Source organism: Phoca vitulina, unplaced genomic scaffold, assembly GCF_004348235.1.
Source record: "Phoca vitulina isolate PV1807 unplaced genomic scaffold, GSC_HSeal_1.0 scaffold3, whole genome shotgun sequence".
Classification (NCBI taxonomy): domain Eukaryota; kingdom Metazoa; phylum Chordata; class Mammalia; order Carnivora; family Phocidae; genus Phoca; species Phoca vitulina.
The window spans coordinates 39,644,628-39,671,213 of NW_022589706.1; the positions used below are offsets into that span (position 1 = coordinate 39,644,628).

Here is a 26,586-nt window from a genome sequence, read left to right on the forward strand (position 1 = left end):
AGGCACTGTCCTAAGCATTTACATGAATGATCTAATTTATCAGGCTCTCACAACAATCCTTTGAAATAGATACTATGATTATCATTCCCATTTTACAGATAAGGACACTAAAGAAACGGAGGTTAAGTAACTTGCCCAATGTTACACAGAGAGCAGTGGCAGAGCCAGGATGAGAACACAGTCTGACTAGAGAACTTGTGCTTCTCATCTCTGTCCTATGTGACCTCTAAATAAAGTTGAGTATGTAGATATAAATGGAAATCTCCAAATAAATTAGCAGGTAAAATGCCTAGTGGTGGGTAATAGAACCATGAACAAAATTCATTTATTTTTGAGGTTTTTGCTTTGCTTTTCTGCACTTTCCACTTTTTTCTCAACACGTATCTATCACTTTAGTTATCACCAAAAAAATAAATGCTGCTTCTAAAAATCCTAAGCTGATCAGGCACTTTGTATTTCATTTCCTGTGTTAGTATTTTTAAGGTGACGATATAGATAGAGAAGAAAGCCAAAAGCTAGGCCAGAGGTGGCATAACACACGATAAGACTTAAGAGGATCTGTACTACTGTGGAGTATCAAATGATAAAATAAAGGTTCTAAATGCTCCACAATTTTTAATAGTTCTGAACAAATGCTCTAAATATTAACAAATTTTTGTTCCAAAGAATATATATCACGGTAGAAATAAAAAGTAAATCTCTAATATATGTATGTATACATTAATAATTAATATATTGACTTATTTGGTAAAATGGATCTTTTTCTAAATTACATGCTGTAGTTGTTTAGGTATTTTAATAACAAGAAAAACTACAACATTAAGGATACCCACAAAGCAAAAATCTAAAAAAATTAAATTTGAAATTTTATTAAATCATCAGTACATTAAATAGACATGCATAATACTATACATCCTGTAAGACTGGGTCATTTGTGACATAGGATTTCTTTAGTGAAATGATGTGGTCTTTAATGTTAACCTATGCTAGAAGACTAAATGATTCGTATCAGAGGGGAAAAAATTAACGTTAGCCATAAATCTTAGGGCAGAAAAAGCCTCTGCCAACCACTTCTAAAATAATTTTTCTAAAATCAACAATCATTTAGTAAACCAGAGTAAATTATGTAAGAAAAGAAATAAAAAAATGGTTTTCCTTCCCTTTCATCTCAAGGGTAATTTTCCCTTAAGGCTGAAATGAAAAACGTTAGGAATCATTTAGGTTCAGGCTTCTTTAATCACAAAGCCTGCTTATTTGGCAGTTTCTCAAGTTACTCCCCTCAGGCAGCTTGAACCAGTTAAACTAGATCTTTTCAGCTCTTTGGAGCTTATTGACAACCAGCCGTCTGGTTTCCTAGGAAACAAAACCTTGGCTAGAAATAGTGAATCATTTCCAGGTCACTTTCAACATGGAGAGTGGAGCAGGAAAGCACTGGACTGAAGAAGAGGTTAAAGCTTTGCTTAGTGTCTGGGCAGAAAAAAATATACGAGAACAACTTTATGGAACCCTGAGAAATAAAGGAATATTCATTTACATTGCTAAAAGGCTGCAAGCACTAGGAGTATACAGAGACTGGAAACAGTGCCGGGCAAAGTACAAAAATCTCAAATATGAATACAGAACAGTTAAATATGCTCATAACTCTGGAGACAGCTCTAAAACTATGAAGTTCTTCCATGATTTGGATGCAATCCTGCAGTATGAACCTGCCACACAATTAACAGAGGAAGATGCAAATGGCAGGTGCCTGGCAACGCTGAGCGCAAGTGCAGCTCCAGGGACCACTGAAGGTAAAAAGAAAAAGTAGTATTCTTTTGTTTTTACCTAACAAACTATAAGAGTAGGGACTTCTGAGTCCGTATGATAAACATAGCGTGGAATATCATGGTTGAGAAAAACAACTGACCTGTTATGCTATTTCGCACAAGGTAAAAATTTTAAAAAGATTAAATACCTCCACTTTTTAAATCCGTGAAATACTGAAAAAACACACGAAAATAACATTAACCGCTTAAAAAAAATAACATTAACCACTAATACCAACTCTCCTTAAGCATGCCTGATACGTTTTTTGGAAAATGGATTGGGTTTTGAAAATATTTTAGGTTTTAATTTTTTAAGAGTGGCAAAAGAAAAAAATCTAATATATTGCTCCACTGTTGTTTCTCCACAGCTCCAAACAAGACAGAACTTTCTGCTCTGTATTTACGTTCCCATTTTCCTAAATTTATCAATAAAAGCACTAAAATACTAGGAACTAATAAACAACTTCATTACTCGTTTGGAAGAACAGTTCCATTTAAACAATCAGAAATAAAAATAGATTTGATAGATTAAATGATTTATGATTAAATGATTTAGATATTAAAACAAGGTTCTTGACCTGCTGTGTTAAGCCCAACTGTATTTACGTAGAATTTGTTCAGTCTGCGGAAGCTGAATGTATCACCAGGGAAAGCGGGGAAATCAGTGGCAGTAATGAGATTTCTCCCATAGCCAAAGTCTTACAGATGTTATTTTTAAGAGCAGAGCTGTTCAATTCAATTCAAAATCTCGAATACCTACTGTCTGCAAAGCACTGAGCTACTTGCACATGCATTCAGTGATGTGTAACCTCAGAAAGTAGGGCACCATGAATAAATGTAACATCCCAAAGAAAATGGTTTAAGTGGTACAATATAAGATATCAAATGAGAAAGGGGGGTAGGGTAAAATGACAGAAGTTGAAGTTAGGTTAATTTGGCTAATTAGGTTAATCTGAACTTCATGTTTAAAGCTCAATAATAAATTTAGTAAAAAATCCACTCCACTTAACCTACTCCCTTTATGTTTCTGATAACTGTACCAAATTCTGAGAAAGCTTTGCAGTCATTGTCAAGTTAAACAGCAATAACATTATTTTATTCAATTAATCATCCTGCACTCTTCATCATTTAAATGCTTTAAATGTTGATTAATGATAAGTAAACCACTCAGCTTCTGAAAAGCTTTGAATTTAACCAGAGGTTGGTGTTGCTGTAATTAAGATGTGGGTGCTAATATCTCCACTTTTTTTGCCCCTCTCTTGTGTCTCTGTGTCTCTTCCTCCTCCTCCTTTTCTCTCTCTCTCTCCCTCGCGTATGTGTGTGTGTGTGTGTGTGTGTGTGTGTGTGTTTAATCTCCACTAAACCAGATCTCCTTCTAACCCATTTAAGTACCCCTATGGCTCCAAATTCCCCACTTTCACCTACAAGGAGACGGCCCATAATTACAACTTAACCTTGTATGTTTAAGGTATCTCAAACCCCAATTCTAAAACCACACTCTCTTCCTTCATTCAGAACTGATCCTCCTACAAATTGCTTCCACCTTACTATCGTTGTATGTCCAGTCACTTAAATGGAAACATTTGAGATACCCTTGACCTTTGGTCAATCATTAAGTCCTTAAAAAAAAAAAATCTACTGACATGTTTCATAAATTTTTTCTCTGTTCCATTCTCATTACCACCATGCAGAACTTCATCTGTCACATGGAATATTAAGATAACCTCTTAAATGGTCTCCCTACTTTCTAGTCCCTTCCCACATATCATCCACAATGCCACTGGTTGTTATTCCTTAAACTTTTCAAATTATAAAATTGCAAGCATATTAGCATTTTGTTTGCTTTAATAATAATCTTTAAATTATACCCAGAACTAATTATAATTCAGGATTAAATGTTACTTAATGGTTCCATAATATTTGAGTGCATATATCAGAGTTTATATTTGCCCCCTTAGAGAAAGGTGCTACAATCAATACCTTTTGTCCATATTTAACATTATTACTTTAGGAGAGAATATCAGAAGTTCAATTATTGGTCAGAAAGGGTATGATTACTTTGAAAGTGTTTAAAAAAAAACTACTTTCTAAAAGAATTGTACTTTACTAACAATGAGACTGTCCCTTTTTATAGAGAACTGTGTCATATCAGATCATAGGATGGGGTTGAAGTAGGGGAGAGACTTTGCTAATTTAACAAAAGTATGCTAATTTAATAAACAAATAACTATAACGGTATATGCAATAAATAACTTATTTTGCATTTGTTTAATTGCTAGCGATATGGAACAGTTTTCTATATGTTTATTTTTACAAATTAACTGTTCGTGTCAATTGAGGTCTTAGAAATTGCATGATCTCTTTTGCCTTACAATTTTGGCTGACTTTTATTTGACCTACAGAATTCAAAAGCTTTTAATGTAATCAAATAGTTTTTGATTTAAAAAACAGTTTTTGATTAAAGTTTTTAATGCAAACAGTCTTTTCTAAGGCTTAGAAAACCCTCCTTTCTCCAGGTCTGATTCATTTATAATGTCTTCTGGTTTTTCTATGGCGGAACCAGCAGAATTTTTATTGGTGTATGGTAAACCTTTGAAGAAGGGAAGAAAATGAATGTGCCTTTTCCACTGTTGGGATCAACCTCATGCAAGTGGTAAGGACAGAGGATCTGGTTCCCTCTGTTAGGCAGCAGGTAGCCTGACTGAGCCTTGGCAAAAGACTCAAATACAAACTCTTAAGAGGCTTCGTGTTCTGGAAATTGTAATCATCCTCAACCTCAGAATACCTTTGACCTACTGCTGCCACCGAATCACAGTCCTTCAGTGACCAAATTTCCACCCTATTTCCCTCCTCTTACTTGATACAAATGCATCAGAAGTAATGACTTAAGAGTTTCAGTTTATGGGCACCTGGGTGGCTCAGTTGTTAAGCGTCTGCCTTCAGCTCAGGTCATGATCCCAGAGTCGCACGGGAAGCCTGCTTCTCCCTTCCCCACTCCCCCTGCTTGTGTTCCCTCTCTCACTGTGTCTCTGTCAAATAAATAAATACAAATCTTAAAAAAAAAAGTTTCAGTTTAAAATCTCCCGAGCATGGGACCCTGGCATACAATTTTGGGACTGATGCTAGGAATAATCAACCTAAGAAAAAAAATACCCCTGAAGAAGTTGGGAAGAGAGCTTTTCTTTTTCACTCTGGCCTATATGTTTAGCTCCAGGCTGTTTTCAACAAACATAAAACTAGGCCCTAAATCAGGTAACAGAATAGCAAACCATTACCTTTCCTTGTTGTTCTCATGACACTCACATGTTACATTAACTAGGTATATCATCTTCCACACTTCTCTTAAAGAGAATTCTTATGTAACTACAGATTTTTATTTTTCATATTCCCAACTATATGCCATTTGAAAACAGTAGTGCTTCCCATATTTTTCATTTGTTATTCTATTTTAAAATAGGAATCCCTAATATAATCTTTAAGATGACAAATACTCCTTTTCTTATTCTTTAATGGAATGCCTCTAAATAGTGAATTGTGATTTTAAATGTTCGTGCCATTAAAATCATGCCTAATATTTGATCTCCTAATGTAAAGTTAAATCGAATGCTATTTGTTCCTCAGTAAACCAAAATTGAAAAAAACATATGGAAATGATATAAGCTGAATAATAATTCTTTGATTCAGAAAATTACAAAGAGTAATCAAAACGTACTGAACTACCTCCTGATCAGTCTTCAGCCTCATTGTAATTATAATTCATCTTCATGTGCCAACTGAATCCAAAATTCTATGTTGGGTTCCTTTGAAAGATATATTTTAGTTTTTCCTCACTATTACCCACCTCTTTTGATTACTCTAAAAAGTAGTCTGTGCCTCATTTTATGAAAACATCCAAGCCATAAAACCAGGAGATCAAGAGGGGACCGATTTCATTTTTCAAGGTTGGCATGGTTCTTTTAAATGACACATTCCTTGGTCCATTTAAACATAACTTAGATTAATTTCTGGAAAGTTTAGTATTTACCAATCAGCTGATTATAAAAGATACATTTAAATTTTAGCTATTTGACCAAATACGCCAATTAAACAAGATTTTCTGATTATCTCATTACAAGACCTCTGTTTTACAATGCTAACTATCATTTACCAAGTGCCTATTATGTTAAAGTACCTAAATTACAGAAATAAAGAAAACACCTCATTTTTTTTTTTTTTCCAGAGAGAGCACGAGCGTAAGGGGGGGTTGGGGCAGAGAGAGAGAGAATCTTAAGCAGGCTCCATGCTCAGCGCAGAGCCTGGCCCAGGACTCCAGGATCTCACGACCCTGAGATCGTGACCTGAGCCAAAATCAAGAGTCAGATACTTAACTGACTGGGCCACCCAGGCCACTCCAAGAAAACACCTCATTTAAAAAATGTAATTTGATTTGAAAACGAACCACAATCATCTCTAGAAACATAAAATTAGCAAACAAATCTAGTGGAAGTTCAAAATCAACCATGTCAATAGATGGAAGAAATTAAATTTTCTTTATATAGATAAGTATTTAAACAACATTATACCACTTTATTACAAAATGTGTCTCACAAATCTATAATCCTTCAAGAATATGAACAAATTTAGCTCAAGCTCTAGCATTCTCAGTCACTATTAATTCAATTTTTATCTTCTTTAGAACTTACTCTAAAAGGAATCTGTTCTCTTTTCAGGCAAAATGTCAGCTATATTACAAGATAAGGAAGACCTCTCAGGAAATCCTTTACTTTTGGTTTCTCCTATCAGACCAATGGAACTAGGTACAGTATTGTGGGTCAAAAATACAATGAAACTGATCAAATTCCAAATCAGAAGATTGGTTTCTAAGAAAAATGCATGATTTTTCCTGATAGAAATGTTATGTTTCCCTCTTTTTTACCAATGTATACTAAAAAAAATCATTTCTAAAATAAATGATTTAACAAAACATAAATTGCCTAGTAATATCAGCCTTCATATTCACAACCTTTATTCTTTAAACATAATAGAGAATATAATGGTCAAAATTATACATAGTAGGTGCTTAATATTTAATGAACATGTCAGTTTAGCACTCCTGAGGTCTAAGACAAACAGAACTCTAAATTTGAAAGTAAATACTGTCAAATCAATAAGGTCAAGGATGGTTTTATTCACCCAATTAAAGTCAATATAAATCCCCATTTTGCTTCTAAATTTTTACTGAAAGTTGTTAATTCAAGTAAGGAAAAATACCGAAAAGCATTTCAAAACAAAGACATTAAACACACCACAAAATAAAAACAGCTCCCTAAACTTCAGGTAAGTGCTAAAAAGTGTTTTTTTAATGACTTACATTATAGATACTGCAGTCTGAACTACCTTTTTATTAAACATAAACATGAAATCTGAGAAAAACACAAGATAATGTGGCTGTTTAAATAACCAATATAACTTCAAGTAAAGTCATTACCATAAAATGAGTTGCAAAACTATGCTAGAGATGTAACATAAAGGTACCATGCTAGGATTTCTAAGTGGGGACATTCTGCCGAAGGCATTATGGAATTTGTGACACACTTCCTTGCATTAAAAAAATCTAATACTTCACTTAAAATGACATTTGGTCTTTGACCAATGGGACATCTTTTATTTTCATAAGGAGTAAGAAGGACCAGTTGTTTTAATGTGACTCTTCCCTTTATTCATGAATCGTCTTGGTTCTCAGACCTGACTGCACACTAGAATCATAATCTGGGGATGAGGGGTAGGAGTAATTGCAAAGTAGTCATTTACGAAAGTTCCCCAGGAGATACTGATATGTAGCCAATGGATCATTAGATTAAAAGAGGAGATAAATTGCTCCCACCGATCCTATCACAAAACAAAAAACAAACAAAAATTGCCCTCAATGAGCCACTTTCTAATTGTGTCGCTTTCTACAAGTAAGTAATACAAAGTTATATATTCAACATTCAGTATATACTGACATACACACCACATACCAAAGGAGCGGGATGGAAGAGTAAGAAATGATAGAAAAAAAAGATGATCAAAACGTGACTAATTAAAAACACAACTTTTTTAAAGCCAGTCACTGTCATGGTAAGAAACAGATTCAGGTTCTGTATTTCATTTCCCCATTAGCTTCAGAGAAAAGCTAAGCTATGATTTGTACTCCATCACCTAAGGAGAAAATTTGTTTACTAAGCTTGCATCCAATTACTTTACTTATCTTGTTTTATGTATGTAACCTATGTACATATCTCTTTCCCTCCCCACCCGATACAGGTAACTCTACATCAATTATGGAACCCTCTATTAATCCAACTTTTATTCCAACTATAGCAAATGAAGGAGGAAAACACTGGACTGTGCCAGAAGTCAGGGCTCTAATTGGCATCTGGTCTGATATAAGTATACAACAACAACTAGAAGGAACAGTGAGAAATAAAAGGATATTTGAACAAATTGCTGCCAAGCTTCAGAAATCTGGAATAGAGAGAGACTGGAAGCAGTGCAGAACAAAGTACAAAAACTTAAAACATGAATACAAGATTGTAAGAATGGCTCAAGACCAAGGCATGACTAAGAGTATGAAATTTTTTACTGAGTTGGATGCTATTCTGGGACATAATAAAACAGAAAACTCACAAGAATGGGAATTCCAAGATGAAGAACAAGCCACTGGATATGCCAATGTAAAAACAGAAGAGGATCAGACAGGTAGGAAGGCAAAGAAAAGTAATCTAAACATCAGGTCACATCATATGAAAATGTTAGTAGCATGATAACGTGAATATAATCTAAGTTAAACAGGCTTCACTATATTCCAAAGCTAAAGGTTGAATTTATCATGAAACAGATTTAATGTATATGCAATCGCCTCCAGAACACAGAATAGTACAAAGTTATACATAAGGATGAAATAAAATTGATTTCCACAAGTTTAAAAATAGACCAATTTTACTAAAGTAAAACTGCAACTCTAAATGGCAGAAGTTAAAGTTTTCATATTAACTATAGTAAAATTGAGGGAACAGAAAAAGAACATTAAAGAACTTAGAAAAATAAAAAAACCCATGAGGATGTCTTTGAAGTGTAAGTTCATCTGGGACACATCATAAAGTTCTTTAAAACGAGTTTAACCCAAAGGATTGAGAAACAATACACACAGAGATATGACAGCATGAAATAAACTAGATGAGTTCTAGACCAAGAGTCAGGAAATCGAAGTTCTAGCTCAGTCTTTGTGGAATCTTGAACCACGTGTCTCCTCTAGACTTGACAAGATGTTCTTAAAGACCTCTACTAACCACAAAGTTTCTAGATCTTAATATCTGCCTTAAACAATGCAGTCCTAATTCTCAGAGTCTGAATGTGTATCTAGGGGAAACAGAGGCAATGACAGAGAGTTAGGATTGAGAAATGGTGGCGAGAAGGCCTGAAATCTTTCGCTGGTGGAGAAGAAACTGGTCTGCTAGAGAACTATACATCTGTCCCATTAAAATTAAGATGACTAGTGGTAAAGTTGCCCAACAGCAGCAGCATGATTATGTTCAGACAGTAATTGCTAGAGATACAGCTGACGGTGATTCTATCAGTTATATGTCAGAAGACCTCGTTAGAGACTTACAACACCAGATATCTATAGGAATCTAAGACTAAAGATGTTTAAGGGTGGGGAATGTAAGCTAGAGAAAAGCAAACAACCACAGTATTTAGCATTCAGTACTTTTTTATTTATGTTTAATTTTAAGATTTATTTATTTACTTGACAGAGAGAGAGAGACAGCGAGAGAGGGAACACAAGCAGGGGGAGTGGGAGAGGGAGAAGCAGGCTTCCTGCCAAGCAGGGAGCCCGATGCGGGGCTCTATCCCCAGACCCTGGGATCATGACCTGAGCCGAAGGCAGATGCTTAACCGACTGAGCCACCCAGGTGCCCCCCGGTTTGTTTTTTTTTAAAGATTTTATTTGAGAGAGAGAGAGAGAGAGAAACACGAGTGGGCGAGGGGCAGAGGGACACAGAGAAGCAGACTCCCTACTGAGCAGGGAGCCTGACACAGAGCTCGATCCCAGGGCTCTGGAATCATGACCTGAGCTGAAGGCAGACACTTCACCAACTGAGCCATTCAGACACCCCCATCAGGTTCACTTTAAAAGGGATAATAACATACTAGAGTTTAAAACACTATCCTGAAGGTGAATAAAACCAAACCACCATATATCCCTCTATATTCACACAGTCATTGCTGGAGATGCAGCTGAAGATGACTTTGTCAGTAGTATGTCAGAAGACCTAAGAGAGGGAGATGTAAAACAAAGTCCTGGTACAGGTAAAACAGTATTTTTTGTTTTTGTGTGTGTGAAAAAATACGTAAGATGTTATTATATGATGTTGCTATGGACTGAACTGTGTCACCTCTAAAGTCATATCAACATATGTAAGAGCATTTGGAGATGGGGCCTTCGGGAGATAATTAGGTTTAGAGGTCATGAGGGTGGGGACCTTATGATGGGTTTTATGATTCTATTACATTTGATGTATAATATATAATAATATAATAAGATGCTATAATAACTAATTTTATAAGAACATATACAAGCTTATGACATTATATGAAGAGTAACACTCATATTTACAAAATGCAGAAATGGAAGGTGAAAATTGTTAATGACAGTAACGTTCCCTATAGCTGTGGTTTTCAGAGTAAGCAGCATCAGCATCATCTGGGAACTTAGGCATGCTCAAGTTTGAGAAACACTGTCCTATGGTTCAGGATACTAAAGGGGTGAAGGAAAGTAAGTGCTTTCTACATGATGGTTTGCCTTTTACACAAACAAAATGAGCAATAGGGGGATCCCCCCAAGCAAAAGCCTAGCTAGCCATCACAGACCTCGTACGTAGTCTTTCAGTTTAAAGCTTCATATAGCCTTGGAAAATGTAAAGATCATATTGATTAACAAACTAGGTAATCAAATTCCCCACACTCTTGGCAAACTTCTTTGTCTGACTTATCAGATATGACAGATTAAAAGCTCAGTGGGAGAAAGGAAAGCTGCTAGAACAGTGAAAGGCAAAAACAGGGAGAAATTAAGGAGACTAATTCGATAGAACATTCAGCTGACTAGGGGTATGATAACAAAGGTAAACAAAACTCTGGGCTCCTAAGGTTTCTCAGGGCATCACAGTAACGACCCTGTTGTTAAAAGTAAAAAAGTTAAAATCAGATTGTGTTTAATAAGTCAGGAAGATTTCAAAGGAAATAATTAAGAACTTTAGCATCCAGATTTTAGCTTGTTAGTCCTCTGGACTCAAGTACAATACCTCAAGATAATTTTTTATATGTGAAAGGAAAACATTAAGTCAGATATAAACTGACAGGGTTTTTAAAAATTGTCTGGTATGTTTATATGTTAATTTGGAATATGTTTAAAAATATGAAACAGGAAATATTTACAGTCATTCTAGAAATTAAGCTATTTTAAACTTTCACGTGAAAATAAAAGCAAAGGTATAAACCCACAAGAGAAGAAATTGATTTTTTAAATTATTTATTAGAAGATTTTACTTTTATGTAATCTTTATACCCAATGTGGGGCTTGAACTCACAACCCCGAGATCAAGAGTTACATGCTCCATGAACTTAGCCAGCCAGGCACCCCAGGAAAAAAATTAAAATAGGAAAGGACTTTCGGCACATCTGCAATATACAACTATTGAGGCACAAATCGCCACTCCACTATTTAAAGAAGATTGTTGTATTGAGAAATAAAGATATGGATATTTATCTTCAGGAAAAAAATTCACATCAAATATTCTTTCTTTAAAAACAAAACACAGAGGCACCTGGGTATGCTCACTAGGTTAAGTGTCCAACTCTTGATCTCAGCTCAGGTCTTGATCTCAGGGTCGTGAGTTCAAGCCCTGCACTGGGCTCCACGCTGGGCATGGAGCCTACTAAACAAACAAACAAACAAATAAATAAATATAAGAACAACATAATAAACTGATGAACATTCATGTAAAAATAGGTAGAGGTTACTTCATTTTGATTTTATATTTTTACTAATGAAATATTGGAATCTGAGTTGCTATTGCCCCATATTGTTAACATTGACACTTGGTCATGAAACTGATCTCCCAAAAGTAATTTTTTTACCATCTTAAATGTATGCTATAAGATTCTTACTTTGGGCGCCTGGGTGGCTCAGTCGCTTAAGAGTCTGCCTTTGGCTCAGGTCATGATCCCAGGGTCCTGGGATCGAGTCCCGCATCGGGCTCCCTGCTCAGGGGGGGCCTGCTTCTCCCTCTCCCTGCCGTTCTGCTTCCTTGTGTTCTCTATCTCTCCGTCAAATAAATAAAATCTTTAAAAAAAAAAAAAGATTCTTACTTCAAATAAAAATCTAACTGGAGCTGTGGACCCCCTGGACTCTAGATAACTAATTAGTTCCCAATTTAGAACTCCTGGAGATTCTGGTCTAGCCTGTCACAGGATGGGTTCAGGCACCTATATTTTTATAGAAGATCATCAAGCACAGCCAAGGTTGAAAACCACAGCTAGGTTGTCAAATTTAGAGAGTAAGGCCAGCAGAGGGCTGAAGAAAGTAAAACATAAAATCCAATTTGATTCCATTTAGGGGAGAAAAATTAGCCAATTCCAATTATCACTTTAAAAAATGCATGACTAAAGGGCATCTGGGTTCGGCTCAGGTCATGATCCCAGGGTCCTGGGATCAAGTCCCGCATCGGGCTCCCTGCTCGGCGGGAAGCCTGATTGGCCCTCTCCCATTCCCCCTGCTTGTGTTCCCTCTCTCGCTGTGTCTCTGTCAAAGAAATAAATAAAATCTTTTCTTTAAAGATTTTACTTATTTCTTTGACAGAGAACACAAGCAGGGGGAGTGGCAGGCAGAGGGAGAGGGAGAGGCAGACTCCCCGCTGAGCAAGGAGCCCAATGTGGGGCTCAATCCCAGGACCCTGGGATCATGACCTGAGCTGAAGGCAGACGCCCAAACAACTGAGCCACCCAGATGTCCCAGAAATAAATAAAACTTAAAAAAGAAAAAATGCATGACTAATGCAATATGAAAGAAGTTAATCACTGGGAAGAATCACAGAACTCCTGGGCTATGCCTACCTATTATAATAAGTAAAAAGAAATGGCCCATGAAAATTGAGTAACTACTTCTTTGGATCTAAAATAAATTTATTTTTCTCCCTGCCTGAGGCATGGGCAAGAGATGATAAAAGGAATCAAAGTTAGCAGAAAAAGGACTGTCTAAAGAGGAAATCTGTGTTCCACAGTCTTGTCAGTTTCCTCTCTTCTGAGTAAACCTAAAATTGACTTAATTCATTTCTAGTATCAGTTGCTATTTATATATGAGGTGGAATACTTCAATATCTTCGTATTCTCACAAGTCACTGCTTTCTAGTAGAGGCAGTCAAAGGTAGATCAATTTTGGCTCCCAGGGGTGGAGACGGGCATATATATATCCTATTGGAGGTTACTCTTAGCCTAAAAATCGCAAGTCAAAGACTACATTGTTCTTTTAAGAATAATCTTAAAACTGTCTATTTTCTTTTTGGCTGTGGTAAAATGTATTTCCAAAATTAAGATATTCACTATCCCCACGACTTCACAAAAATTAACAATGTGATGGCCAGCAGAAGGCATAAAATTATCTATTGTTAGTACCTCAGAGGCTATGCCAAGTTTTTTTGTTTTCTCCAATTCATGTATTTCTCCAATTCATTTATTTTGGTTTATTTGTAACGAAAAATTGGAAATAATTTTCTTTTTTTTTTTTTTAAGATTTTATTTATTTGAGAGAGAGAGAGAATGAGTGAGAGAGAGCACGCACATGAGAGAGGGGAGGGTCAGAGGGAGAAGCAGACTCCCTGCTCAGCAGGGAGCCCTATGCAGGACTCGATCCTGGGACTCCAGGATCATGAGCTGAGCCGAAGGCAGTCTTAACCAACTGAGCCACCCAGGCGTCCCGGAAATAATTTTCTTTAAAATGAAATATTTAAACAGTTTTGTATATTTTGAATACAATTGGATAATCTTAGCAATAAAATTATTATAAACTAATGCACTTTCATCACATGAACCATAATATTGAGAACTTTTAAATTTTTAATCCAACAGAAGATCCAAGTAAAGACTTGATTGTTAAAATTTCAGAAAACTCAAAAATTATAAATGTAAAAAAAAGTTGAGACTTAGGTAAGCTGATAAATTTAAATACAGGCAACTTGATAATTATAAAGGTATGACTTTTCTAATTCTTCCTGTTTATATTTTCACAAGCTCTTTAAGAAGCTGTGACATAATAAAGAATACAGATGCACCTGGCTGACTTAATTAAGTCAGTAGAGCATGTGGCTCTTGATCTCAGGGTTGTAAATTCAAGCCCCACATTGGGTGCAGAGATTGCTTAAAAATAAAATCACACAAAAAAAATTAAAATAAAAAAAGAATACATATATCTGGTTTTGTGCCCTGTTCCTGACACAGAGCTTCAAAAACCTTTGGAATTTCCAAAGTGGGTTTCTAGAGCTTCAGGATAGGACTGGTCACCATAAAGACCAACCTTGTGATTAAGAGGCTTGGAATTTTAGGCCAGCCTGACCTCTAGCAGGGAAGTAAGTCTGGAGACTGAATTCAGTCATGTGGCCAGCGATTTAATTAATCATGCCATAATCAATCATGTCAACAAAAACTTTGGCTTAGAAGAGCTTCCTAGTTGGTGAACACACTGACGTGCTGGGAGAATGACAGGCTCTGATTCCACAGAGACCTGGAGGTTCTGTATCTAGGACCTTCTCAGACCTTACCCCATGTGGATTTCCATTTGGTAGTTTCTGAGTTCTATTTTTTTTTTAAGATTTTATTTATTTATTTGAGAGAGAGAGAGCACAAGAGGGGGGAGGGTCAGAGGGAGAAGCAGACTCCCCGCTGAGCAGGGAGCCCGATGCAGGACTCGATCCCAGGACTCCAGGATCATGACCTGAGCTGAAGGCAGTCGCTTAACCAACTGAGCCACCGAGGCGCCCTGAGTTCTATTTTTTATAATAAAACTGTCTCCTAGGGGCGCCTGGGTGGCTCAGTTAAGCGTCTGCCTTGGCTCAGGTCATGATCCCGGGGTCCTGGGATCGAGCCCCACATCGGGCTCCCTGCTCGGCGGGAAGCCTGCTTCTCCCTCTCCCACTCCCCCTGCTTGTGTTCCCTCTTTCGCTGTGTCTCTCTCTGTCAAATAAATAAATAAAACCTTAAAAAAAAAAAAAAAAACTGCCTCCTAAGTATAGGGCTTTCCTAAGTTCTATGAGTTGTTCTAGCAAATGATCAAACCCGAGAGGGTCATGACACCTCCTGAAGTTGTAGCCAGTCAGCTGGAAGGGAGGCTAGCATCTGAATAAGGGCAGTGTTACGGAATATTGAGCCCTTATAGCTGTAGAGTCTAATGCTAGCTAACTCCAGGTATGAGTGTCAGAAATGAATTGCAGTATACCAGTTGGGACAGAAAGATAATAGAAACGAAATGCTTCTCTTTCCTTAAAATATGCTAAATTTAGGGATTTCCACACTGCCATCCTCCAATATATCTTATTCTCTAGCACTAACTACTCAAATTTTCTACAGAACATCTAATCTCTAAATATTTCTATTTCCCAGAAGTAGGACATGTGCCTGAGCCTAGAAGTGATAGTTTTAGTCACTTAGATAAAATGTTATAAATTCAGATTCTGCTGAAATAAGGTTTGCCAAAGTTTACCTTCGACTTGTGCTCTCCACTGGGATGAGGGTGGGGGAAGGGCTTGGGCATGGAAGGAAGTAAGTCTAGTTACAAAAGGGCAACCAGAGGGATCCTTATGGTGTTGGAACTGTGGAGTATCTTGACCTTGATGGGGGAGACATGAACTTACAAGGTGATAAAATTATTAGAGAACCTAATAAACACATATACACACTCAGAGTGAGTACAAGTATAACAGGAACTCTGAATCAGAGGCGTGAACTGTATCAATGTAATATCCTTGATTTAATAGTATATTACAGTTTAACAAAATGTTACCATTGGAGAAAACTGGACCAAGTGTGAGATGGAACTCTAGTATTTCTAAAAACTGCACGTGAATCTACATTTATCTCAATAAAAATTTCAATTTTAAAAACATAACTTATAGGTAGCCTTATGTGGCTCCAAAGTACAACCTGTCATTTAAGGTATTGATATTTCTGGGGTGCCTGGTGGCTCAGTCGATAAGCGTCTGCCTTCGGCTCAGGTCATGGTCCCAGGGTCCTGGGATCGAGCCCCACATCGGGCTCCCTGCTCGGCGGGAAGCCTGCTTCTCCCTCTCCCACTCCCTCTGCTTGTGTTCCCTCTTTCGCTGTGTCTCTCTCTGTCAAATAAATAAATAAAATCTTTAAAAAAAAAAAAAAGGTATTGATATTTCTAAAAGCTAAACGTCATTCTAGTCTCACTGTGCAAACACGTCCTTAAAATAAGATCTAATCCTATCCTAATGTAAATCTCCACATACCTATTGCTGCATAGGCTTATGGGCCCCCTAACCACCTCACCTTTTGCCTCACTGGTCTATTAATAATAACCAGTGTGTAGTTTTATAATAATCATTACAAGCAACTGCACAGACAATAGTAACACACACAAAAAATTTTTTTTAAAATAATGTCCCAGGGCACCTGGGTGGCACAGTCGGTTGTGTCCGACTGTTGGTTTCAGCTGGGTCTGATCTCATGGTCGTGACATTGAGCTCCTCATGGGGCTCCATGCTCTGCTTGAGTTTCTCTCTCTCCCTCTGGCCCTCCACCCTCTCTCTCAAATAAATAAATAAATCTTTAAAAAAAAATGTCCCAGTATATAAGAAAGTACAGCAGGGATGAAAGAATACTATCATAGCATTGTGATACTTCAACACCGCAATCCAACATACGCATGAGGAAGAGCTTTCCCCAAACTACAAACAGCTGACTTGTAAACATTCTATACAATACTACACTATGATAAATGCATGTTACATTTACCACACTAGCACCATCAGTTCCTTTGAATGTTTATTATCTGTCTGCTATTAACAACTCAACATGAAAATTGCTAAGACCACTTAATCTTAAGGTCTTTTATCTATTTATGTGTATTGCAATAAGGATCATTCTCAGTTATAATGAGGATCAAATGAAAAAGAGATGTAAGAGCTCTTTGTCAAGCATTAAAATTAAAAAAGACATTATAAAATCAAGTCTAAAAATGCTATCATATTCATGCTCCCAAACAGAGAATACTGTGCCTTGGGACTTTTAAGGCAGAATACTTCCAAGATTTTGAAAGTGAATCCTACAAAGGCATTTTATTTTATTTTATTTTTAAAGATTTTATTTATTTATTTGAGAGAGAGAGAATGAGAGAGAGCACATGAGAGGGGGGAGGGTCAGAGGGAGAAGCAGACTCCCTGCCGAGCAGGGAGCCCGATGCGGGACTCGATTCAGGGACTCCAGGATCATGACCTGAGCCGAAGGCAGTAGCTTAACCAACTGAGCCACCCAGGCGCCCCACTACAAAGGCATTTTAAAATTTGGTTAGAGATGACAAATGTTCTTGGCTAAGAGGTTACAGTTGGTTTTTTTTTTTTTCTAAAGATTTTTTTGTTTACTTGAGAGAGGGGGAGGAAGGGCAGAGGGAGAGGGAAAGAGAGTCTCAAGCAGACTCCATACTGAGCACAGAGCCCCATGTGGGACTCGATCTCACGACCCTGAGATCACAACCTGAGCTGAAACCAAGAGTCAAATGCTCAACTGACTGTGCCACCCAGGTGCCCCTAGGCTACAGTTTTGATGCTGGAATCCAACGTTACTAGTTTTTCAGTGTAATCTTCAACTGCAAAAGTAAATTTGAGTTCTGTGAACAGCAAATTTAAGCTGCTATTCTCTTTGTTTTCTGACAGAGGAAGATACCATAAGTACAGCCTCAGAAGAGGTGGGCGGCTCCAAAGCACCACAAAGTATCACTGTGTCAGGTACAGGGTCTAAATTGTTTAAAAAATGTTTTCGGGGCAATAGGGTGGCTCAGTCAGTTGAGCATTGGACTCCTGATCTCAGCTCAGGTCTTGATCTCAGGGTGGTGAGTTCAAGCCCTGCGTAGGGTTCCACACTGGGAGTGGAGCCTACTTAAAAAAGAAAAAAAAATTTTAGGCTAATATATACCAGTTGAAGTAGTTAAACCAAGACTCTCCACATCTGTAAATATCCAATGAAGATACCTATTGATGAAAAGCAGCTAAATTATCTCACCAATATTGGAGATTAGTCTGCCTTTAATTTTTTAAATATCTTATTTGAATATGAACATAAGAGGAAATTTTGACCCTCATATTGAAGTTATTGTAATCTCAGTGCTTTATGTCAATCCAGGTTGTTTTAAATGAATGATATTTAAATACAAGATTTATCTGTAAGTTTGTATAATTGTAAATCAAATTGATTTATAGGTAATCATATTCCTTTAGAAGATGCTAAAAATCATTTACAGATTGTAACAGTGAGCGACACAGAGGCTGGAAAACACTGGTGTGACAATGAGGTCAGAGCGCTTATACACATATGGTCTGATGAAAAAATTAAGCAAATGCTTGAAAGGGCCACAAGAAACAAAGAAATATTTGAGGAAATTGCCAGAAGACTAATGCAGTTTGGAATAGACAGAGACTGGAAACAATGTCGTACCAAATACAAAAATTTAAAATATGAATACAGAGTTTTACAAAAGAAAAATGGCAACCCTCAAAGAAAAATGAGATTTTATGAAGAAGTTGACTGCATCCTAAGAGGACCAACTCTCAGAACTGCCAAATGGAAACATGGTAACCTTGAAATTGACTTTTTTTTTTTTTAATTTTTTTTATTGTTATGTTAATCCCCATACATTACATCATTAGTTTTAGATATAGTGTTCCATGATTCATTGTTTGTGCATAACACCCAGTGCTCCATGCAGAACGTGCCCTCCTCAATACCCATCACCAGGCTAACCCATCCTCCCAACCCCCTCCCCTCTAGAACCCTCAGTTTGTTTTTCAGAGTCCATCGTCTCTCATGGTTCGTCTCCCCCTCCGATTTCCCCCCCTTCATTCTTCCCCTCCTGCTACATTCTTCTTCTTCTTTTTTTCTTTCTTAACATATATTGCATTATTTGTTTCAGAGGTACAGATCTGAGATTCAACAGTCTTGCACAATTCACAGCGCTTACCAGAACACATACCCTCCCCAGTGTCCATCACCCAGTCACCCCATCCCTCCCACCCCACCCCCCACTCCAGCAACCCTCAGTTTGTTTCCTGAGATTAAGAATTCCTCATATCAGTGAGGTCATATGATACATGTCTTTCTCTGTTTGACTTATTTCGCTCAGCATAATACCCTCCAGTTCCATCCACGTCGTTGCAAATGGCAAGATCTTATTCCTTTTGATGGCTGCATAATATTCCATTGTATATATATACCACATCTTCTTTAGCCATTCATCTGTTGATGGACATCTTGGCTCTTTCCACAGTTTGGCTATTGTGGACATTGCTGCTATAAACATTGGGGTGCACGTAGCCTTTCGGGTCCCTACTTTTGTATCTTTGGGGTAAATACCCAGTAGTGCAATTGCTGGATCATATGGTAGCTCTATTTTCAACTTTTTGAGGAACCTCCATACTGTTTTCCAGAGTGGCTGCACCAGCTTGCATTCCCACCAACAGTGTAGGAGGGTTCCCCTTTCTCCGCATCCCCGCCAACATCTGTCATTTCCTGACTTGTTAATTTTAGCCATTCTGACTGGTGTGAGGTGGTATCTCATTGAGGTTTTGATTTGGATTTCCCTGATGCCGAGCGATATTGAACACTTTTTCATGTGTCTGTTGGCCATTTGGATGTCTTCTTTGGAAATATGTCTGTTCATGTCTTCTGCCCATTTCTTGATTGGATTCTTTGTTCTTTTGGTGTTGAGTTTGATGAGTTCTTTATAGATTTTGGATACTAGCCCTTTATCTGATATGTCATTTGCAAATATCTTCTCCCATTCTGTCAGTTGTCTTTTGGTTTTGTTGACTGTTTCCTTTGCTTTGCAAAAGCTTTTTATCTTGATGAAGTCCCAATAGTTCATTTTTGCCCTTGCTTCCCTTGCCTTTGGTGATGTTTCTAGGAAGAAGTTGCTGCGGCTGAGGTCGAAGAGGTTGCTGCCTGTGTTCTCCTTTAGGATTTTGATGGACTCCTGTCTCACATTGAGGTCTTTCAACCATTTGGAGTCTATTTTTGTGTGTGGTGTAAGGAAATGGTCCAGTTTCATTCTTCTGCATGTGGCTGTCCAATTTTCCCAACACCATTTGTTGAAGAGACTGTCTTTTTTCCATTGGACATTCTTTCCTGCTTTGTCAAAGATTAGTTGACCATAGAGTTGAGGGTCCATTTCTGGGCTCTCTATTCTGTTCCATTGATCTATGTGTCTGTTTTTGTGCCAGTACCATACTGTCTTGATGATGACAGCTTTGTAGTAGAGCTGGAAGTCTGGAATTGTGATGCCGCCAGCTTTGCTTTTCTTTTTCAACATTCCTCTGGCTATGCGGGGTCTTTTCTGGTTCCATACAAATTTTAGGATGATTTGTTCCATTTCTTTGAAGAAAGTGGATGGTATTTTGATGGGGATTGCATTGAATGTGTAGATTGCTCTAGGTAGGATTGACATCTTCACAATATTTGTTCTTCCAATCCATGAGCATGGAACGTTTTTCCATTTCTTTGTGTCTTCCTCAATTTCTTTCATGAGTATTTTATAGTTTTCTGAGTACAGATCCTTTGCCTCTTTGGTTAGATTTATTCCTAGGTATCTTACGGTTTTGGGTGCAATTGTAAATGGGATCGACTCCTTAATTTCTCTTTCTTCTGACTTGTTGTTGGTGTATAGGAATGCCACTGACTTCTGTGCAGAAATTGACTTTTTAAAATAAAAATTCTATTAAGTTTTTTCTTTGCATTGTAATGTAGCAAGAGATTCCTCAAAAATAAAATCCTTACACTACTGTATGTTCAAATGACCCAAAAAATTATTATGAAGCACATACCTAATTTAAGAATTTCAATCTTTCCAAACCTTGTACCAAAACATTCTTAATTCTTCAACTCATTCTTTATCTGCCCAACCACCACTTTAATGTTTTTACTTCAATGTACTCGAATGCTTGAAGATGAATATATTTTAAATGATGTCATATAATGATTCTTTTCCTGTGTTCTTTTGTTTTAAGAATTATTTGAAGGTCATACCAAAAACCCAAGAACTTTGAGCGTCAAAAGAAAAGCACACGAAGATGGTAAGAGCCTGAGAAATGCCACGTTTTAGCACTGAGAAAAAACTTGCTGCTTTTTCCTGATAAGAGATGTTTATTCCTGTCCTTGACAAATTAGACTAAATATATTGTTTATAAGCTGTGAGAGCAAAAAATGCTGAGCAGTGATTTCTTTCATAGCTTATTAAAAGTAACAGAGTAAATGGAAACTTTCCCAGAGTCAGAAATTTCTCCACAACTGTCCATTCATCAGGAGCCTTTAAATTGCAATTTACAGTGATTGCTATCAGAAGACTGGGATGGAAAAGGAAAAAAACCCACAAAGTAGTAAGTTCTGAATTTTAGTTTTCTCCAAAGGTAGTTAGTAATGAGTACAGCATTTTAGCAATCCTACAAATAAGTCAACCTAATTATGTAAGCCATAATTCCAAATTGACTCATTACAGGTATCAGAAAAGGTAATACAACGTAATAGAACAAATAGAAGAATAAAAATGCAGAACCGAAGAAAAAGCACTGAACTGAAACTCAGAAAACCTGAGTTCCAATCTCTCTCTGACCCCAATAACTCAACGCAGAGCAAATCACTACATCTCTCTGGATCTTTAGGATAATTCAATTTAAGCATTTTATGATTTATAATCTATCCAATTATTTTGAGTATACACAAGTAGTTGAAGAGCTTAATTTTTACAAAGTGAACACACCCATGAAACTACCACTCAAATCAAGATATAAAACATTACACCAGCACCCTTCAGGCCTCCCAGTCATAATCATCTTCCTAACCCTATAAAGGTTATGATTATTCTGACTTCTCTCACCATAAATTTGGAATCATACAAGATGTTCTTACTTTTTTGGTATGTGTTCTCTAATGTCATGCTTCTTTCACTCAACACTGTGAGATTCAACCATGCTATTACTTGTAGTAGGAGCTTGCTCTTTTTCACTGTAGAATATTCCATTATATGAATATACATACCACTACCTTCTTTAACCATTCCACTGTTGGACATTTCCATTATTTCCAGATGGGGACTATTATAAATAACACTATAAAAATTCTTGTGCGTGTCTTCCAGTAAACATATGTATGCATTTCTGTAGAGTATACACACAAGAGTGGGATGGAGGGTCATGGGATACACATATATCCAGGTACAGTTCTAAGCACTTTACATATACTAATGCATTTACTTCCTATCACAACTCTATGATGTGGGTGTTATCATTATACCCAATTTTTAGAGGAGGAAATGGAGGCATAGAGAAGTCTGTGCTCTTGAGCCAGCTGGCTAATGTTGCCTCTCTGTGCGGTCCAGGGACTGTATCTGCCCTGTGCAATAAGTATTCCTAGTACTGACCAGTGTCTTATGTATACACGATAGGAGCTAAACAAATATTTTTTGAATAAAGTATTAGATAATAACAGGAACATCCCTATCCTCAACAACCCTTATTATATCTCAAGTGAGCTGAAAATTTTATTCTCCATTTTTGGACCTAAAGTGCAAGTCAGATGAGTTACCCTGACCTTTGCCATCTCTTAATGCCCTATAGTGTATATGCTATTGAAAAGGAAAATTGCTAAGGGCTAACCACACAAAAGTATCATTCCCAATCCCCTGGATTTTGCCCGTTGAACCTTTAAATAACATAAGTCTAGCCCAACAGATGAGAAAACAGACTCTAAAGTTAGGAGACTTGCCCAAGATCAAACTGATGTTGGAAAACTGGGACTAGGTTTCAAGTCTTATGTTAAGGAGCTATTTCCAATTTTGACCAGAATGACAAAGCAGTAGTACTCTGAAACTCTTTTGGGGATAGATAAGTCCTGCTTCAAACTAATGCAAAAAGCAAAGTTATAAATAATAGCTGTAACTTGGAAGAACTGAAAACACTTATGATTTAAAATTGAGAATCATTAAATTACAAAAGTAACTGAATTAAAAAGTCTTTCAAAGCTCAAGACTGGTACAATTAGCAAGGACAGTTTTAACATAAGTCACTTCCCCAACCAAGGGTATGGAAAACACTATAGAAATGGGACGTATTTGGTCATTATTACTAAGAGATGAAAATCAACAAAATAAAGTTATCCCAGCCTTAAATTTGGCAACTCCAAGCAAGTTCTCTGACAACCTATTCCTGTGTACTCCAACAAACTTAAATGAAGACAACTGGAAACTAATTCCATAGAGGTTGTCTGAGGGCATCTCTTTCTCACAACTACCTTTCTAGTGATAATATTATATACTCTATTTACAGGACCAGTGTCTGTATCTCTTAAGAAAACTGCTCCTGAGATCACTGCAAATAGGTTTCCTCAAAGCACAACAGAACGAAAAGATTCTACAGAATGTTTCTACAGAAAGGAAACCCCCTACATGATCCAACTTCATCAGGTAAATCTCAAAATTTTTAGAAGTATGAAAATGTTTATCAGTTGTAGGGTTCAATTCCTAACCCAGGGAAATAATTCACTTTTGGGGTGGGCATTTTCATCTCCTAATTAACCAAGGAAAGGCTAACTAGTTGATTCATGAGATAAATCTATGAAATTTTAATAATTCCTTTTATGGAATCTTCAAAATATGTCCATGTCATTCTAGTCTCCAAAAAATCCTGCCTGTAGTTGAAACGTGAAGATTTCTGATCTAAAAAGGTGTGTGTGGTTTGTTCAGGACTCTGCAAACCACTGAACCAAAGTTTTTAGGACTGAAAAAGCATGTGGTGATTATATGTATCTGTCGTGAACATGCATACACACAGAGTTTGCATCTAAATAGAGCTCACTGAAAATGTTAAATTCCCCAACAGAAAGTAGAGCTATGGAATAAATCTCCAAATCGCCAGAACTACCAGAAAGAAGTACTTCTGAATGAACCCATCTGGATTAAGTATCCAGCGCATGACTATCTAGTAATTGGTGTTCTATTTGTATTTAAATGAAATACATAATATAACTTTCAGGTACTCTATTATCCCTAAGGTGAGACTAAATTTTTTATTTATTTTTATTTTTAAAAAAGATTTTATTTATATGACAGAGAGAGAGAGAGCACAAGCAGGGGGAACGGCAGGCAGAGGGAGAGGGAGAAGCAGGCTTCCCACTGAGCGGGGAGCCCGATGTGGGGCTCCATCCCAGGACCCTGGGACCACGACCTGAGCCAAAGGCAGACACTCAACTACTGAGCCACCCAGGCGCCCCGAGAGTAAATTTTTTAGATCAGATTATACCTAAGACAAATACAATGCAAAAGTGATAGCAATCTCACCTTCTAGATTCCATGTTTTAGGAAGATAATGTGTAAGAGGTAAATTCCTTTATCAAAAAGGAAAAAAAAACCCAACAGAATCCTGTTACTATTGTTTTAAAACAACTAAGTATTGAGTGGAAGGAGGTGAGGAGATAGAGACTTCTGCAACAGACCACCACTTACAAGTGTACAGCGCATTTAACTAACTCTACTGTATCTTAAGTTATGACAACCTATCTAGGTGTCCAGTTTTAACATTCCTTGATTCAATGCCATAGAAAAACATTAGTTTTTAATCTCTGAACCCTACGGACTAGTTCAGAGTAGCAGAAGATTTTTATCTTCGAGACATTAGGGAATTTCATCATTCTTCCAATCAGATCAGTTCCTCTAAAGGGTGAGGACTTTTGCTAATTCAAAATTTTTAATTGGATGAATTTATGGGAGAGAACCAGTCTTCTCAGTGCACCTTAATGATTCTATGTCTACAAAAGGAAAATCTTAAACAAATAGCCTTCCATTAATACATTTGTTCCCCAGAAACTACTGGGTTCCTTGCCGCTGTTATTGAAAACATCACAAGGTCAATTTTCAAAACCAGTTTAACAAAGACTTATTTGGTCAGATGAGCAGCCTCAGAGAATCCATTTATTATTGCTCTATTATCATATAATTACATTTTTATTGCTCTTGTACTGTCTAATCCTTAATTCTTTCACATAAAAGCAACTACAGAAAAGTGCATGTAGCTAGAAATCAAGTTGTATTCATTAAACAAACAAACAAAACAAATCCTTTTTCTTCCAGCACATATTTAAAGGAGAGACTGAAGATCCTCTTCCCTTCACAGAATATCCAAAATAACTTATCCTAAGAATGTTATAAACTAATGTTGCTCTGAACTACCATATAAGTAGATTTTAGTTTGTTCTTGGATTATATATCTAATCTTCTCAAAAAATGTACAGCATTTTAAAACAAGATCTCTTTTAGGGTCAACCCACAATTATCCAGGACCAGAGTCATTCAAGTTAAAAATATTCTTTTTGATTCAACCCAGACTCTAAAGTTACTCTCAGCTCTTTAAAGAAGTACATAAGACGTGAAACTAAAGTATTTGCCACTCTGAAGAAATCAAAAAGACTACTTGCAATCCAAGTTTGGTGAGGGAAAGCAGATCATTTGGAATGCATTTATACTTGTAGCTCCCATATTGCTGATAAATGTTACTGCCAAGCTCCTTAAACTGTTCTAGAAGTTATTGCTGCAGCATTGCCTTATGAAAACTTTGTAATACTTTCAGTGATAATGTCCAACCTACGTTTATATCAAATGCCAGGTAATAAGAAATGGAAGGATCACGGAAGACAAGTTATTTTTTAACTCAAAGGGATCTACCAATTTTTCAAAAATCAGTATGTATCTAGTCATACAGGAACAGCTCCCCTTTCCCTCTTTTAAATAAGGGAGTTACTTTTTGGCATCTTCTTACTACAACCTTTTTCTTCATTATCTGAAATCCGTGACTCTTTTGCAGATGCACTATTTCCTGTGACTGGTTTATTTTCAGTTAGTTTGTATGAGAACTACAACCGGGACTTCCTTTTGAATATCAACTAGCTCTGTTTCCTGGGGTTTGAACTCTAGAATCCCTAAATTCTCATAGCTATGACTACGTTCACATCTACAATTTGCTCAAAAGCTCTGCCCTTGCAAACAAAAGCTTGTGGTGGTCGAAGGCTCCGCGAGAACACCCCAAGGTGTAGTAGGTCCTGGGCCAGCAGCCACCCCACACAAACCTTCACAAAAGCAGCTCCAGGCTCTGCAAGATTAAAACGGGCAAGTAGTGGGAGAAGTCCCGATTCGGCCAACCCTAGCGAACCGGAGCCTTACAAATTGGCCAGACTCATGAGGGGTGCACACAACCGGAGAAGGGGGGGGGAAGCCCCTAAAGAGCATTAAGGGTTGGGGGGAGAAGCAAGTCCAGGGATGCAAGGTGGTGCCCGCGCACGCCTTGGCAACCTAGTTGATGCCACAAGCAGTTATCAATCCAGGCAATAGAGGTCGGTCTCCAGGCCCTCAGGCGCACAGGAGATCGCTAACTCGGGCCGCGGGAAACGGCTTGGGCTGAAGGAGAGAGAAGCACACGCGCCGCCACCCCCACCCCTCAGC

General features: G+C 37.3%; 2 protein-coding genes across 5 annotated transcripts in view; one reads left to right on the forward strand and one right to left on the reverse strand.

Moving 5' to 3' along the window:
- The window catches only part of PPAT (phosphoribosyl pyrophosphate amidotransferase), a 38,458-nt gene that overhangs the window by 11,594 nt on the left and 278 nt on the right, over positions 1–26,586 (reverse strand). The window lies entirely within an intron of this gene.
- Positions 836–26,586, forward strand: LOC116629993 (trihelix transcription factor GT-2). 4 transcript variants are annotated; one of them, XM_032400428.1, is made up of 9 exons: positions 836–1,790; positions 6,515–6,601; positions 8,091–8,525; positions 10,047–10,136; positions 17,768–17,839; positions 18,311–18,682; positions 21,110–21,175; positions 23,423–23,559; positions 25,408–26,586. In XM_032400428.1, the coding sequence occupies exons 1-9, from the start codon at positions 1,409–1,411 to the stop codon at positions 25,447–25,449; spliced, it is 1,683 nt and encodes a 560-aa protein (XP_032256319.1). In that variant the 5' UTR covers positions 836–1,408; the 3' UTR covers positions 25,450–26,586. The 4 variants fall into 4 exon arrangements, with proteins under 4 accessions (XP_032256319.1, XP_032256318.1, XP_032256321.1 ...); XM_032400431.1 differs by lacking the exon at positions 25,408–26,586 and adding an exon at positions 4,322–4,458 and having other exon boundaries at positions 1,703–1,790; positions 23,423–24,122; XM_032400427.1 differs by lacking the exon at positions 25,408–26,586 and having other exon boundaries at positions 23,423–24,122.

Coding starts and splice junctions, on each gene's coding strand:
- LOC116629993 (XM_032400427.1), top strand. CDS start 1,409: ATGGAGAGTGGAGCAGGAAAGCACTGGACTGAAGAAGAGGTTAAAGCT. Junction 10,137..17,767: donor AAAACAAAGTCCTGGTACAG/GTAAAACAGTAT, acceptor GTTTTCTGACAG/AGGAAGATACCATAAGTACA. Junction 21,176..23,422: donor AAGAAAAGCACACGAAGATG/GTAAGAGCCTGA, acceptor CTCTATTTACAG/GACCAGTGTCTGTATCTCTT.